General features: G+C 41.6%; 1 protein-coding gene across 3 annotated transcripts in view; it reads right to left on the bottom strand.

Moving 5' to 3' along the window:
* The window catches only part of LOC109883781 (glycine receptor subunit beta), a 66,500-nt gene that overhangs the window by 11,913 nt on the left and 35,655 nt on the right, over window positions 1-18,932 (bottom strand). For all 3 annotated transcript variants that reach the window (XM_031817442.1, XM_031817441.1, XM_031817440.1), the window contains exon 7: window positions 1,632-1,769. In XM_031817442.1, the coding sequence (XP_031673302.1) occupies window positions 1,632-1,769 (138 nt within the window). The remainder of the gene's footprint in view (window positions 1-1,631; window positions 1,770-18,932) is intronic.

The following is an 18,932-nucleotide window of genomic DNA, read 5'->3' as shown; positions in this document are numbered from 1 at the left end:
CTGCAGTGATGTTTTACAGTAAGCCAGGTGAGGAACACTGCAGTGATGTTTTACAGTAAGCCAGGTGAGGAACACTGCAGTGATGTTTTACAGTAAGCCAGGTGAGGAACACTGCAGTGATGTTTTACAGTAAGCCAGGTGAGGAACACTGCAGTGATGTTTTACAATAAGCCAGGTGAGGAACACTGCAGTGATGTTTTACAGTAAGCCAGGTGAGGAACACTGCAGTGATGTTTTACAATAAGCCAGGTGAGGAACACTGCAGTGATGTTTTACAGTAAGCCAGGTGAGGAACACTGCAGTGATGTTTTACAGTAAGCCAGGTGAGGAACACTGCAGTGATGTTTTACAGTAAGCCAGGTGAGGAACACTGCAGTGATGTTTTACAATAAGCCAGGTGAGGAACACTGCAGTGATGTTTTACAATAAGCCAGGTGAGGAACACTGCAGTGATGTTTTACAGTAAGCCAGGTGAGGAACACTGCAGTGATGTTTTACAGTAAGCCAGGTGAGGAACACTGCAGTGATGTTTTACAGTAAGCCAGGTGAGGAACACTGCAGTGATGTTTTACAATAAGCCAGGTGAGGAACACTGCAGTGATGTTTTACAGTAAGCCAGGTGAGGAACACTGCAGTGATGTTTTACAGTAAGCCAGGTGAGGAACACTGTAGTGATGTTTTACAGTAAGCCAGGTGAGGAACACTGCAGTGATGTTTTACAGTAAGCCAGGTGAGGAACACTGTAGTGATGTTTTACAGTAAGCCAGGTGAGGAACACTGCAGTGATGTTTTACAGTAAGCCAGGTGAGGAACACTGTAGTGATGTTTTACAGTAAGCCAGGTGAGGAACACTGCAGTGATGTTTTACAGTAAGCCAGGTGAGGAACACTGCAGTGATGTTTTACAGTAAGCCAGGTGAGGAACACTGTAGTGATGTTTTACAGTAAGCCAGGTGAGGAACACTGCAGCGATGTTTTACAGTAAGCCAGGTGAGGAACACTGCAGTGATGTTTTACAGTAGGCCAGGTGAGGAACACTGTAGTGATGTTTTACAGTAAGCCAGGTGAGGAACACTGTAGTGATGTTTTACAGTAAGCCAGGTGAGGAACACTGCAGTGATGTTTTACAGTAAGCCAGGTGAGGAACACTGCAGTGATGTTTTACAGTAAGCCAGGTGAGGAACACTGCAGTGATGTTTTACAGTAAGCCAGGTGAGGAACACTGCAGTTGACTTTAACAGTTTTTTATTTTTTTGTAGCTAATTATTTTTGCTTTGATTCAAAGAAACCTATGTTGTGATTTTATTGTATTTCATCAATAAATGTCATATTTTGTTCAATTATTCCACTGTGTCTGTAGTATTCTCTCTACTAGTCCTTTTACAGTGATGTATTTACGTGTAGTACCATAATGAAACATCTATCACATATTTTGTACTACATTATTTAATGATTGAACGAACAATGACACAGTGAAACTATTGGTATCTTGTGTGTGGGTGATCTAAATTAATGTTCCTATGGTATTTCATGATAAATAAGTTATTTGAACCGATGATTCTGCAAGTCACCTGTGTGTGTGTGTGTGTGCGTGTGTGTGTGTGTGTGTGTGTGTGTGTGTGTGTGTGGTACCTGTTCCTTGATAGAATTTGGTGCAGTTTCCGTACTGTATCTCTTGCTGTTTAATGTCAAACTGAGGAAGAGCGATTTCATCCATCTGGACTGGGTCTGTCATCCACATGAAGACCAGATCACTGGTGGTGTAGCCAACTATAACAACATATAATGATATATATATACTATAACAACATACAATAATATATATATACTATAACAACATACAATAATATATATATACTATAACAACATATAATAATAATATAATAATATATATATACTATAACAACATATAATAATAATATAATAATATATATATATATATATACTATAACAACATACAATAATAATATAATAATATATATATACTATAACAACATATAATAATAATATAATAATATATATATACTATAACAACATATAATAATAATATAATAATATATATATATATATATACTATAACAACATACAATAATAATATAATAATATATATATACTATAACAACATATAATAATAATATAATAATATATATATATATATATACTATAACAACATACAATAATAATATAATAATATATATATACTATAACAACATACAATAATAATATAATAATATATATATACTATAACAACATACAATAATAATATAATGATATATATATACTATAACAACATATAATAATAATATAATAATATATATATATATATATACTATAACAACATACAATAATAATATAATAATATATATATACTATAACAACATACAATAATAATATAATAATATATATATACTATAACAACATACAATAATAATATAATAATATATATATATATATATACTATAACAACATACAATAATAATATAATGATATATATATACTATAACAACATATAATAATAATATAATAATATATATATATATATACTATAACAACATATAATGATAATATAATGATATATATATACTATAACAACATATAATAATAATATAATGATATATATATATATATATACTATAACAACATATAATAATAATATAATGATATATATATATATATATACTATAACAACATATAATAATAATATAATGATATATATATATATATATACTATAACAACATATAATAATAATATAATGATATATATATATATATATACTATAACAACATATAATGATAATATAATGATATATATATACTATAACAACATATAATAATAATATAATGATATATATATATATATATACTATAACAACATATAATAATAATATAATGATATATATATACTATAACAACATACAATAATAATATAATGATATATATATATATATATATATATATACTATAACAACATACAATAATAATATAATAATATATATATACTATAACAACATACAATAATAATATAATAATATATATATACTATAACAACATACAATAATATATATAATGATATATATATACTATAACAACATACAATAATAATATAATGATATATATATATATATATATATACTATAACAACATACAATAATAATATAATAATATATATATACTATAACAACATATAATAATAATATAATAATATATATATACTATAACAACATACAATAATAATATAATGATATATATATACTATAACAACATATAATAATATATATATACTATAACAACATACAATAATAATATAATGATATATATATACTATAACAACATATAATAATATATATATACTATAACAACATACAATAATAATATAATAATATATATATATATATATATATACTATAACAACATATAATAATAATATAATAATATAATGATATATATATACTATAACAACATATAATAATAATATAATGATATATATATATATATATATATACTATAACAACATACAATAATAATATATATATATATATATATATATATATATATACTATAACAACATATAATAATAATATAATAATATATATATACTATAACAACATATAATAATAATATAATAATATATATATACTATAACAACATATAATAATAATATAATAATATATATATATATATATACTATAACAACATATAATAATAATATAATGATATATATATATATATATATATACTATAACAACATACAATAATAATATAATGATATATATATATATATATATACTATAACAACATATAATGATAATATAATGATATATATATACTATAACAACATATAATAATAATATAATAATATATATATACTATAACAACATACAATAATAATATAATGATATATATATATATATATACTATAACAACATACAATAATAATATAATGATATATATATACTATAACAACATATAATAATAATATAATAATATATATATATATATACTATAACAACATACAATAATAATATAATGATATATATATACTATAACAACATACAATAATAATATAATAATATATATATACTATAACAACATACAATAATATATATATACTATAACAACATATAATGATATATATATACTATAACAACATACAATAATAATATAATAATATATATATACTATAACAACGTACAATAATAATATAATAATATATATATACTATAACAACATACAATAATATATATATACTATAACAACATACAATAATAATATAATGATATATATATACTATAACAACATACAATAATAATATAATGATATATATATACTATAACAACATACAATAATAATATAATAATATATATATACTATAACAACATACAATAATATATATATACTATAACAACATACAATAATAATATAATAATATATATATACTATAACAACATACAATAATAATATAATAATATATATACTATAACAACATACAATAATAATATAATAATATACAGTGCCTTGCGAAAGTATTCGGCCCCCTTGAACTTTGCGACCTTTTGCCACATTTCAGGCTTCAAACATAAAGATATAAAACTGTATTTTTTTGTGAAGAATCAACAACAAGTGGGACACAATCATGAAGTGGAACGACATTTATTGGATATTTCAAACTTTTTTAACAAATCAAACACTGAAAAATTGGGCGTGTATATACACTATAACAACATATATATATTATTATTATTGTATATATATATATTAGTCATTAGTGATGTTGGGCACTGATCTTAGGTGATTAGGCCCTGGCTCGCTGTCGGCGTTCCAATTAATCCCAAAGGTGTTCGATGGGGTTGAGGTCAGGGGTCTGTGCAGGCCAGTCAAGTTCTTCCACACTGATCTTGACAAACCATTTCTCATCTTATCAATCAACATAGACAGGGCTCTAACTCCTGTAGCTCCCCAATGAGATAGGGCGCAGGCCAGGCAGCAGGCTGTTAGCCAGCCTGCCAGCCTGCCAGCATAGTGGAGTCTGCCACTAGCACAGTCAATGTAGTCAGCTCAGCTACCCCCATTGAGACTGTGTCTGTGCCTCGATCCAGGGCAAAACTAAACATGACGGTGTTCGCTTAAGCAATCTCACTGGAATAAAGACCTCCTCTATTCCTGCCATTATTGAAAGAGATTGTGATAGCTCACATATCAAAGTAGGGCTACTTAATGTTAGATCCCTCACTTCCAAGGCAGTTGTAGTCAGCATTTCACTGTAAGGTGAAATTTGATTTGATTTGAATAACTGATCATAACCTTGATGTGATTGGCCTGACTGAAACATGGCTCCAGCCTGATGAATTTCCTGGTTACACTAGAGACCATATCCGTTGCGCATCATGAAAAGTTGGAGGTGTTGCTAACATTTACGACAACAAATGTAAATTTACAATAAAAAAATACTGAGTTTTCATCTTTTGAGGTTCTATTCATGAAATCTAAGCAGCCTACTAAATCACTTTTTATAGCTATTGTTTACAGGTGCCACATCTACTCCCACTCTGGCGCTCAACATTGCTGGTTTATTAACCAACAGTCCTGGCAACCCATCATTACGCACACCTGGCAACCCTCATTACACACACCTGGCAACCCTCATTACACACAGCTGCGCCCCATCATTTCACCTGGACTTCATCACTACTCTGATTACTTCCCCTTTGCTTCTACACCTGCATTGCTTACTTTTGGGGTTTTAGACTGGGTTTCTGTACAGCACTTTGAGATGTCAGCTGATGTAAGAAGGGCTTTATAAATACATTTTATTTGATTCATCTTTAGCATTACTCATCAGGCAGTATTGGCTTTGTTATCATGTCCAGACGCTGCTCTTGTTTTGTATTCTCTACGTGTTTGTTATTATTAAACTCACCAACGGGCGTTGGAGTGGGTTATGGCCATCTGGAAGAGAGGAGAGGAGGATCTGGTTTCCTATGAGAGGTTCATGGTTCTGTTCAGGGGGCTCTTCGATCATTCACCAGAGGGCAGAGAGAGGTGATCGCCTACTCCAACTACGGCAGGATGGCCAGACTGCTGCTGATTCCGCCCTCACCTTCATGACAGTGGCAGCATCCAGTGGATGGAATGAGCCGGCGCTCCGCACCTTATTCAGAAAAGGACTGCGCAAAGAGGGTCCAGACGGAGTTGGCATGCCGAGAGGACACCCTCTCCATGGATGCACTCATCTCAGGCAGACAACCTTCTTCAGGAGGCCAACTCCATCGCCTCTCTCTCTCCTTTGTTGACTGTTCTGAGTCAGAGCCTGAACCTAAGGAGGTAGGGGCCACAAAGTGGTCAGGAGGGACACCAGCTTCAACTGTGTCCGGTACGTTCCAATCCGGGGTCCATGAGAGCAGAGGGACGGCCCCATGATCAACCATCTCCTGGGTTAGGTGTAAGTATTCCGTCATCATCACTTTCCGCCAAACCCTTTTTAGTATAGCTTTCACTAGCAGGCTGTCCCTCGTGTTGTTTCTACAGCTCTAGTGGTCTCCGGTGCAGTGGGGAATTGTATTGATCAGGCCCTTGACTCCTCCCTGAACTTTACCTCATACCTGCTCTCCTCTCCGTTTCTGGTTCAAGCGCTGGATAATTGACCACTGGGATCGGGGACAATCACACACATCACAGCACAACTCACCCTAACCGTGGAGCACCAGAAAACCCTTCCTCATCATCAGTGCACCTGTACACAAGATCATCCTCTGCCTCCGTGGCTCCAACGCCATAACCCCACCATCTCATGGTCGAAGATGACAATCACGGACTGGGCACCTGAATGCCGGAGGACCTGCTTTCCCTTCCCCTGTAGTTCCACGTTGGTTGAGAGTCCTGTGAGAGTCCTGTGAGAGTCCTGTGGGAGTCCTGTGGGAGTCCTGTGAGAGTCCTGTGGGAGTCCTGTGGGAGTCCTGTGGGAGTCCCGTGAGAGTCCCGTGAGAGTCCCGTGAGAGTCCCGTGAGAGTCCCGTGAGAGTCCCTGTGGCCCTTCAGTCCAACATCCCGGCGGGAGGTTCTCTGTGTCACCTGTCTCCCTCCTCATCGCCCCTGGGACTGTCACCTGTCTCCCTCCTGTGCCATCTACCTGCTTGCAGGCTCTACGCCTCCGTGCAGCCACAACTACCCCTCTCTTTGTGGCTGAATCCAAGGCATTCCAACAGGGTGCCTCGTGGATGTACTTCTCCACTCCTCCATTTTAAGCAGACCAATTATAGTGCCTGTGTCCAAGAACACTAAGTTAACCTGCCTAAATGATTACTGACCATAGCACTCACATCTGTAGCTATGAAGTGCTTTGAAAGGCTAGTCATGGCTCACATCAACACCATTATCCCAGAAACCCTAGACCCACTCCAATTTGAATACTGCCCCAACAGATCCACAGATGATGTTCTCTATTCCACTCCACACTGCCTTTTTCCACCTGGATTAAAGGAACACCTATGTGAGAATGCTATTCATTGATTACAGCTCAGCGTTCAACCACATATTGCCCTTAAAGCTCATCAATAAGCTAAGGACCCCGGGACTAAACACCGTCCTCTGCAACTGGATCCTGGACTTCCTGACGGTGCGCCCCCGGGTGGTAAGGGTAGGTAACACATCCGCCACGCAGATCCTCAACACAGGGCCCCTCAGGGGTGCATGCTCATGTACTCCCTGTTCACTTATGACTGCACGGCCAGGCCCGACTCCAACACCATCATTAAGTTTACAGATGACACAGCAGTGGTAGGCCTGATCACAGACAACGATGAGACAGCCTATAGGGAGGAGGTCAGAGACCTGGTCATGTGCTGCCAGGACAACAATCTCTCCCTGAATGTGATCAAGACAAAGGAGACAATTGTGGACTACAGGATAAAGAGGACTGAGCACGCCCCCATTCTCATCGATGGGGCTGTAGTGGAGCAGGTTGAGAGCTTCAAGTTCCTTGGTGTCCACATCACCAACAAACTAACATGGTCCAAGCACACCGAGACAGTCGTGAAGAGGGCACGACAAAACCTAATCCCCCTCAGGAGACTGAAAAGATTTGGCATGGGTCCTCAGATCCTCAAAAGGTTCTACAGCTGCACCATCGAGAGCATCCTGACTAGTTGCATCACTGCCTGGTATGGCAACTGTTCGGCCTCCGACCGCAAGACACTATAGAGGGCCCAGTACATCACTGGGTCCAAGCTCCCTGCCATCCAGGACCTCTATACCAGGCGGTGTCAGAGGAAGGCCCGAAGAATTGTCAAAAACTACAGCCACCCAGGTCTGTTAGACTGTTCTCTCTGCTACTGCACAGCAAGCGGTACCGGAGTGCCAAGTCTAGGTCCAAGAGGTTTCTAAACAGCTTCTACCCCCAGGCCATAAGATTCCTGAAGACATAATCAAATGGCTACCCAGACTATTTACATTGCCCCCCCTTTTACACCGCTGCTACTCTCTGTTGTTATCTATGCATAGTCAACTTAATAAATCCACATGTACATATTACCTCAACTAACATTGACTCTGTACCGGTACCCCCCTGTATATAGTCTTGAAATTGTTATTATACTGCTGCTCTTTAATTACGTGTTACTTTTATTTCAGATTCTTATCCGTGGTTTTTAAACTGCATTGTTGGTTAGGGGCTCGTAAGTGAGCATTTCCCTGTAAGGTTTACACCTATTGTATTCGGCGCATGTGCACCCATTATTCCTCTCTCTCAAATCATGGGCCCCGTGTTCTGGGATGTAGAAGGGGACATTCGCCAGGCCCTGGAGAGGGAACCCGCACCTGCTACCTGTCCCCCTGAGAGCACCTACGTTCCCATGGGGATAAAGGATTGGCTACTGACCTGGGCACAGCTGTCGTCACTGGACAGACATCCAGGTATGATTCAATCCATCTCTGCAAAGTAATGGTAGCCCATCTTGGCACAGGATGTCACTCGCTAAGTCAACTCCTGTTCCGTATGTGCCCAAACCAAATCTCCTTTCCCTTCCCATACCTCAGTATCGCTGGTCTCATCTGTCCATTGATTTTTACACTGATCTCCCCTCTGATTTCACCACCATTTTGGTGGTTGTGGACAGATTCTCTAAATCCTGCCGTTTTATCCCTCTCTCTGGTCTCCCTACCGCTCTTCATGTTGCTGAGGCACTGTTCCAGCAGGTCTTCCTTCCAGAGGACCATCTCCCCCGTCATGGATATGGGAAGCCTTCATGGAGAAGCTGGCCAGCCTCACTTCCAGGTTCCGGCCTCAGTCTAACGGGCAGGTGGAAAGGATGAACCAGGAGCTGGGGAAGTTCCTGAGGAATCACTGACAGGACCTACAGGGGGAGTGGGCCCGATTCCTTCCCTGGCTGGGGTACGCCCAGAATTCTTTGCGTCACTCTTCCACCGGGCTGACTCTGTAATGTGTTATCAGCCAGCCCTGGCCCCATGGACACCGAGCCAGATCAAATCTCTTGCGGTGAATGAGTGGTTCAGGCACTCGTTCATTACTCTGGACCCTGATCTCTCCTTTGACGTACATTGCAAAAGTCAGACTTTTTGTCCAATAATGATGCAGAAAAATTTATCCGTGCTTTTGTTACTTCTAGGTTACTGCAATGCTCTACTCCCCGGCTACCTGGATAAAGCATTAAATAAACTTCAGTTAGTGCTAAATACGGCTGCTTAAATCTTGACTAGATCATATTACTCCAGTGCTAGCCTCTACACTGACTTCCTGTTAAGGATAGGGCTGATTTCAAGGTTTTACTGCTAACCTACAAAGCATTACATGGGCTTGCTCCTACCTATCTTTCTGATTTGGTCCTGCTGTACATACATACACGTACGCTACCAGCTGGAGGCAGGGCTTTCTCCTATAGAGCTCCATTTTTATGGAATGGTCTGCCGATCCATGTGAGATGCGCAGACTCGGTCTCAACCGTTAAGTCTTTACTGAAGACTCATCTCTTCAGTAGGTGATATGAGTGCAGTCTGGGCCAGGGGTGCGAAGGTGAACAGCAATGCACTGGAAGGACGAACTGCCCTTGCTGTCTCTGCCTGGTCGGCTCCCCTCTCTCCACTGGGATTCTCTGCCTCTGACCCTATTACGGGGGCTGAGTCACTGGCTTACTAGTGCTCTTCCATGCCATCCCTAGGAGGTGTGCGTCACATTGTGTCAGGCTTTGATGTGCTCGACTTGAGTGGGTTGAGTCACTGATGTGATCTTCCTGTCCCGTCTTCCCCCCCCCCCCCTCGGGCTCATGTGGTGGAGGAGATCTTCGTGGGATATTCTCAGCCTTAGTAGTATGTTGGTGATTTGTTGGTAAAGTGGGTGGGGGTATAAACTGCCTGGTTGGCCCTGTCCAGGGTTTATTGTCGGACGGGGCCACAGTGTCGTCGTCCCCATCTAAGCCTCCAGAATCTATGCTGCAATAGTCTATGTGCTTGGCGGCTAGGGTCTGTGGGACACTGTCTTATCTGGTGTCCTGTGTGAATTTAAGTTTGCTCCCTCTAATTCTCTCTATGCCCCTTCCCGACCCAGAGGACCTGAGTCATAGGACCATGCCCCAGGAACACCTGGCCTGATGAGTCCTGACTGTCTTCAGTCCTCCTGGTTGTGCTGCTGCTTCAGTTTCAACTGTTCTGACCTGTTTACCGGACGAGCTGGTCTTCCGCCCACTGAGGTAGTCAGGAACTAATACACACAGTCAGTCAGGCGGCTAGGCAAAGGTTAGCTTTTTCAAACAGAAATTTGCATCCTGTAGCTCTAACTCCAAAACGATTAGGGACACTGTAAAGTCCATGGAGATCAAGAGCACCTCCTCCCAGCTGCCCACTGCACTGAGGCTAGGCGACACAGTCACCACCGATAAATCCGATAAATCCATGATAATCGAACATTTCAATAAGCATTTCTCTATGGCTAGCCATGCTTTCCACCAGGCTACCCCAACCCCAGTCAACAGCTCCGCACCCACCGCAGCTACTTGCCCGAGCCTCCCCAGCTTCTCCTTCACCCAAATCCAGATAGCAGATGTTCTGAAAGAGCTGAAAAACCTGTACCTGTACAAATCAGCTGGGCTAGACAATCTGGACCCTCTCTTTCTAAAATTATCTGCCGCCATTGTTGCAACCCCTATTACCAGTCTGTCAACCTTTAGTTCGTATCGTCAGAAATCCCTAAAGATTGGAAAGCTGCCGCAGTCATCCCCCTCTTCAAAGGGGGTGATACTCTAGACCCAAACTGTTATAGACCTATATCCATCCTGCCCTGCCTTTCTAAAGTCTTCGAAAGCCAGGTTAATAAACAGATCACTGACCCTTTCGAATCCCACCGTATCTTCTCCGCTGTGCAATCCGGTTTCCGAGCTGGTCATGGGTGCACCTCAGCCACGCTCAAGGTACTAAACAATATCATAACCACCATCGATAAAAGACAGTACTGTGTAGCCGTCTTCATCGACCTGGCCAAGGCTTTCGACTCTGTCAATCACTGTATTCTTATCGGCAGACTCAATAGCCTTGGCTTCTCAAATGACTTCCTCGCCTGGTTCACCTACTACTTTGCAGACAGAGTTCAGTGTCAAATCAGAGGGCCTGTTGTCCAGACCTATCTATGGGGGTACCACAGGGTTCAATTATCGGGCCGACTCTTTTCTCTGTATATATCAACGATGTCGCTCTTGCTGCGGGTGATTCCCTGATCCACCTCTACGCAGATGACACCATTCTGTATACATCTGGCCTTTCTTTGGACACTGTGTTAACTAACCTTCAAACAAGCTTTAATGCCATACAACACTCCTTCCGTGGCCTCCAACTGCTCTTAAATGCTAGTAAAACCAAATGAATGCTTTTCAACCGTTCGCTGCCCTCACCCACCCACCCGCCCGACTAGCATCACTACTCTAGACGGTTCTGACCTAGAATACGTGGACAACTACAAATACCTAGGTGTCTGGCTAGACTGTAAACTCTCCTTCCAGACTCATATCAAACATCTCCAATCCAAAATCAAATCTAGAATCGGCTTTCTATTTCGCTACAAAGCCTCATTCACTCATGCCAAACTTACCCTAGTAAAACTGACTATCCTACCGATCCTCGACTTCGGTGGTGTCATCAATACTCTACTCAGCAAATTGGATGTTGTCTATCACAGTGCCATCCGTTTTGTTACCAAGGGCCTTATACCACCCACCACTGTGACCTGTATGCTCTTGTCGGCTGGCCCTCGCTACATATTCGTCACCAGACCCACTGGCTCCAGGTCATCTATAAGTCTATGCTAGGTAAAGCTCCGCCTTAGCTCACTGGTCACGATAACAACACCCACCCGTAGCACGTGCTCCAGCAGGTATATCTCACTGGTCCTCCCCAAAGCCATCACCTCCTTTGGCCGCATTTCCTTCCAGTTCTCTGCTGCCAATGACTGGAACTAATTGCAAAAATCGCTGAAGCTGGAGACATATTTCCCTCACTAACTTTAAACATCAGCTATATGAGCATCTAACTGATCGCTGCAGTTGTACATAGCCCATCTGTAAATAGCCCACCCAATCTACCTAACTCATCCCCATATTGTTTATATTTACTTTCTGCTCTTTTGCACACCAATATTTCTACTTGCTCATCATCATCTGCTCATCTATAACTCCAGTGTTAATCTTCTAAATTGTAATTCCTTCGCTACTACGGCCTATTTATTGCCTTACCTCATGTCATTTGCAGACACTGTATATATAGACTTTCTTTCTTCTATTGTGTTATTAACAGTACGCTTGTTGATTCCATTTATAACTCTGATGTTTCTGTCACACTGCTTTGCTTTATCTTGGCCAGGTCACAGTTGTAAATGAGAGCTTGTTCTCAACTAGCCTATCTGGTTAAATAAAGGTGAAAAAAGAATACTGTCTCGACCTCTGAATGCTCGGCTATGAAAAGCCAACTGACATTTTCTCCTGATGTGCTGACCTGTTGCACCCTCTACAACCACTGTGATTATTCTTTAACCCTGCTGGTCACCTACGAATGTTTGAACATCTTAAACAATCTGGCCTTAATGACCATACACTCTGATAATATCCACCCAGTACAGAGAAGAGGACTGGCCACCCCTCAGAGCCTGGTTCCTCTCTACCCAGTACAGAGAAGAGGACTGGCCACCCCTCAGAGCCTGGTTCCTCTCTACCCAGTACAGCCAGAAGAGGACTGGCAATCCCTCAGAGCCTGGTTCCTCTCTACCCAGTACAGCCAGAAGAGGACTGGCCACCCCTCAGAGCCTGGTTCCTCTCTACCCAGTACAGCCAGAAGAGGACTGGCCACCCCTCAGAGCCTGGTTCCTCTCTACCCAGTACACAGAAGAGGACTGGCCACCCCTCAGAGCCTGGTTCCTCTCTACCCAGTACAGCCAGAAGAGGACTGGCCACCCCTCAGAGCCTGGTTCCTCTCTACCCAGTACAGCCAGAAGAGGACTGGCCACCCCTCAGAGCCTGGTTCCTCTCTACCCAGTACAGAGAAGAGGACTGGCCACCCCTCAGAGCCTGGTTCCTCTCTACCCAGTACAGCCAGAAGAGGACTGGCCACCCCTCAGAGCCTGGTTCCTCTCTACCCAGTACAGAGAAGAGGACTGGCCACCCCTCAGAGCCTGGTTCCTCTCTACCCAGTAAAGCCAGAAGAGGACTGGCAATCCCTCAGAGCCTGGTTCCTCTCTACCCAGTACAGCCAGTAGAGGACTGGCCACCCCTCAGAGCCTGGTTCCTCTCTACCCAGTACAGAGAAGAGGACTGGCCACCCCTCAGAGCCTGGTTCCTCTCTACCCAGTACAGAGAAGAGGACTGGCAATCCCTCAGAGCCTGGTTCCTCTCTACCCAGTACAGAGAAGAGGACTGGCCACCCCTCAGAGCCTGGTTCCTCTCTACCCAGTACAGAGAAGAGGACTGGCCACCCCTCAGAGCCTGGTTCCTCTCTACCCAGTACAGCCAGAAGAGGACTGGCCACCCCTCAGAGCCTGGTTCCTCTCTACCCAGTACAGAGAAGAGGACTGGCAATCCCTCAGAGCCTGGTTCCTCTCTACCCAGTACAGCCAGAAGAGGACTGGCCACCCCTCAGAGCCTGGTTCCTCTCTACCCAGTACAGCCAGAAGAGGACTGGCCACCCCTCAGAGCCTGGTTCCTCTCTACCCAGTACAGCCAGAAGAGGACTTGCAATCCCTCAGAGCCTGGTTCCTCTCTAAGTTTCTTCTTAGGTTCCTGCCTTTCTAGGGAGTTTTTCCTAGAACTCACTGTGCTTCAACATCTGCATTGATTGCTGTTTGGGTTTTTTATGCTGGGTTTCTGTATAGCACTTTGTGACATCTGCTGATGTAAAAAGGGCTTTATAAATACATTTGATTGATGACTGTATGGACCTCTGTAACGGCTTTCTTTAGGTGAAGTAGAGGCAGACCAAAATGCAGCGTGGTGGTTATTCATGTTCTTTAATTTATAAAGACACTACACATGAGATAACTAACAAAAACAACAAACGTGAGAAAACCTAAAACAGTCCTATCTGGTGCAAACACAAAGACAGGAACAATCACCCACAAAACCCAACACCAAACAGGCTACCTAAATATGGTTCCCAATCAGAGACAATGACTAACACCTGCCTCTGATTGAGAACCATATCAGGCCAAACATAGAACTAGACAAACTAGACATGTAACATAGAATGCCCAGTCAGATCACACCATGACCAACCAAAACATAGAAACATACAAAGCAAACTATGGTCAGGGTGTGACAACCTCACTTTGTGCACGGGGGAATAATCATGCTGTAGCATTAAGATTTCCCTTCACCGGAAATAAGGGGCCTGGCCCGAACCATGAAAAACAGCCCCAGACCATTATTCCTCATCCACCAAACTTTAAAGTTGGCAATATGCATTGGTGCAGATAGCATCCTCCTGGCATCCGCCAAACCGAGATTTGTCGGACTGCCAGATGGTAAAGCGGGATTCATCATTCCAGAGAACGTGTCATTCCGCTGCTCCAGAGTCTTTACACCCCTCCAGCCGATGCTTGGCATTGCACATGTTGATCTTAGGCTTGTGTGCTGCTGCTCAGCAATGGAAACCCACTTCATGAACAGACGAACAGTTATTGTGCTGACATTGCTTCTTGAGGCAGCTTGGAACTCGGTTGTGAGTGTTGCAACTGAGGACAGATGATATTTAAGCGCTATGTGCTTCAGCACTCAGCGGTCCCATTCTATGAGCTTGTGTGGCCTACCACTTTGCGGCGGAGCCGTTGTTGCTCCTAGATGTACTCTTGTCAGCAACGCAATGTGGCTGAAATAGACAAATCCACTAATTTGAAATGTGGGGTATACTTTTGAATATATAGTGTACTGCCAATTTTTCCACAACACCATTGTAAGCGGGTTATGGTAGAGAAATTAGCATTCGATTCTCTGGCAACTGTTCTGGTGGACATTTCTGCGGTGAAGAAGGTGCAACAGCGCCAAATGTGTCTTGTCACCTAAAACCCTCAAACCTTTACAGATGCACAATTGAGAGCCTCCTGTCATGCTGCATCACTGCCTGTTACGGCAACTGCACCACCCACAACCGCAAGGCTCTCCAGAGGGTGGTGCGGTCTGCACAACGCATCACTGGGGGCAAACTACCTGCCCTCCAGGACACCTACAGCACCCGATGTCACAGCAAGGCCAAAAAGATTATCAAGTACAACAACCACCCGAACCACTGCCTGTTCACCCCTGGCAAAGGGCAAAGGGCAGCTATATTGAAGAATCTCAAATATAAAACATATTTTTATTTCTTTAACGCTTTTTTGGTTACTACATGATTCCATATGGGCTATTTCATAGTGTTGATGTCTTCACTATTATTCAACAATTTAGAAAATAGTAAAAAATATAGAAAAACCCTGGAATGAGTAGATGTGTCCAAACTTTTGACTGGTACTGTAGATACACTGAGTGTACAAAACATAAGGAACAACAACCATAGACTTTCAACAACCATAGACTGACCAGAAGAATCCAGGTTAAAGCTATGATCCCTTATTGATGTCACCTGTTAAATCCACTTCAATCAGTGTAGATGAAGGAGAGGAGACGGGTTAAAGAAGGATTTATAAGCCTGGAGACAACTGAGACATGGATTGGATGGATAGCATTATTCAAACCTTGTCTCTCAGGACTGAGACTGGACCACCCAGGAACACTCAACACCTATTGGAAAGCCATTCTGGTGTGTCTTTGGCATAAGAATGTATATTAGTATTGTGGTGCAGCATTATATTATGGGTATGGGTATATTATGGGACTGGGTAGTTGGTCAACAGAAATATAAAAGGAGTTGAGGTAAGAAGTTAGAGGCAGTCTTCTGAAAACCGATTCCTGGGATAAAGATACATTTTTCAGTGGGACAATTACACAAATGTTTATGCCAAGTTAGGGATGTGGTGCTGACGAAAGACCAGGCCAATTCCAAATGCCTTGCAGACCATCCCCAATACAGATCTACTCGCCCATCGGCATGACAACGGTAGACCATACACATTACAGATCTACTCGCCCATCGGCATGACAACGGTAGACCATGCCCAATACAGATCTACTCGCCCATCGGCATTACAACGGTAGACCATACACAATACAGATCTACTCGCCCATCGGCATGACAACGGTAGACCATACCCAATACAGATCTACTCGCCCATCGGCATGACAACAGTAGACCATCCCCAATACAGACCTTCTCGCCCATCGGCATGACAACGGTAGACCATACACAATACAGATCTACTCGCCCATCGGCATGACAACGGTAGACCATGCCCAATACAGATCTACTCGCCCATCAGCATGACAACAGTAGAGATGAAAAGACATGACACAACCCAGCCACTCCCCCTTTCCCAACCTACTCCAGATCACAACATAATGCTCCAGAGGGCCATTAAACTGCAGAACATCCACTTCAAACATTCTATCCAGGACAGGATGGTAACAGCAGGGGCCAAATGGCTCACCCTGCTCTAAAAGGACACCAAAAACCCTGCTGTTTGGGAGAAATCATTACATAAGGCTGTGAGGCAAGAAGTGCACTGGTGCATGCTATGATCATTGTGTGCTGTAGACATTTGAAATGATATTGTGCATTCTCCCCGTTGTGAACAACTTCTCCGTATTTCAAGGAGAACGTGTCACGTTTTGTATCATTATGTAGGGAACATTATGCCCTGAACAATGACCCACCTCTCCCAGTTGTACAAACGATGTATCCATCAATAAGGGAACAATATTCAATTCCCAAAGGAAGAGACTCTCCTCCTGGGGCTGCGTGACCTCCTGCTAAGGAATGTTTCAGCCAATCAGGCAGGGAGACTCAGTGTAACAGTTTAGCTTCCGTCCCTCTCCTCGCCCCTACCTGGGCTCGAACCAGGGACCCTCTGCACACATCGACAACTGACACCCACGAAGCATCGTTACCCATCGCTCCACAAAAGCCACAGCCCTTGCAGAGCAAGGGGAACAACTACTTCAAGGTCGATTCAAGGTTGAATCTGACTTATCATTAAAAGAACTCTACAGAATCTTCAGATTATAATTGTGACACGAACAGTTTATCCCTACTTGCTAAAAAAAGTTTTGACATAAATGATAGCTGGTGCCCTGTTTACTGTAGAATATAGATACATCCATATTTTGTATCCCATAATGAATTACCCAATGAATGAGACATTATCATAGCATTAGGCCACACCCCTACAACAAAGACACACCAGAGAGAAGAGAGATGGCACTGTACTGGAAGGCTGTGGTTTGGGAGTTTAGCTATTTGGGATTATTTTGGCATTTATCTTTACTTTATTTTCCTGAAATGTATTCGCTATCATTTCTTATAACCAGCAAGAACTTTTGAACATCAAATCGTCAGTTAATTTCCCCAATTCCAGCTTCAACTTCAATTTATCTGCCCTGGGCTCTTTCTGTAATTACGACCCAATTTTCAGGCAATCCAAGAGGAAAGGCCGGCGTTACAGAGGCAGGAGAGGGAGAGTCCTGGTGAGATTAATGAGAAGGGAAAACCGGCCACCCCTTCCCTGCATTCCATTGGCCAAGAAGATGGATGACCTTGGATCAAGGATTTGCTTGTAACAGCAATATTCTCCGTTTTTCAGAAACATGTCTTTTGGACAAGATACTCCCCATGGCTATCCAATAGGGACAAGATACTCCCCATGGCTATCCAATAGGGATTAACCCTAACGTTTAACCGTAAATAAAAATCATACAATTATGGGAATTCACAATTCAGATGTGGTTCTGTGTATGACCACTAAGAATTACTGCAATTCAATCTATCACATTGCTGGTTACTGACATACCGGTCGTCACTAGGTACCACAGCCACAAAGTCTTAATGCCCACCTATTTCTACAGTTGATCTTCTTAAAATGTGATTTTAAACCTAACCCTAACCTTAACCTTAACCCTAAACCTAACCCTAACCTTAACCACATGGCTAACCTTAACCTTAACCCTAAACCTAACCCTAACCTTAACCACATGGCTAACCTTAACCTTAACCCTAAACCTAACCCTAACCATAACCACATGGCTAACCTTATGCCTAACCCTAACCTTAATCCTAACCTTAACCACATGGCTAACCTTATGCCTAACCTAAACCTTAAATGAACTCCCCCAATTTTTTTTTTGTTTGACAATATATTCTGACTTAGTGTTTGTGGTAACTAGTGGAAACCCTACCAGATGGTGCTCACTTTACTGCGGTCCACCACTCACTCAGCAACGTTGGTATTAATGCCGTTTTAGATTCTCTGCCCTCCATGTTGTTGTCAGTTGTCAGTTGCAGAAGCTCAAACAGGAACTACCCAGTG

The sequence above is a fragment of the Oncorhynchus kisutch genome, unplaced genomic scaffold, assembly GCF_002021735.2.
Source record: "Oncorhynchus kisutch isolate 150728-3 unplaced genomic scaffold, Okis_V2 scaffold1023, whole genome shotgun sequence".
Classification (NCBI taxonomy): Eukaryota; Metazoa; Chordata; class Actinopteri; order Salmoniformes; family Salmonidae; genus Oncorhynchus; species Oncorhynchus kisutch.
Note: the sequence above shows the minus strand (reverse complement) of the source record. Positions and strands in the feature narration are given on the sequence as shown.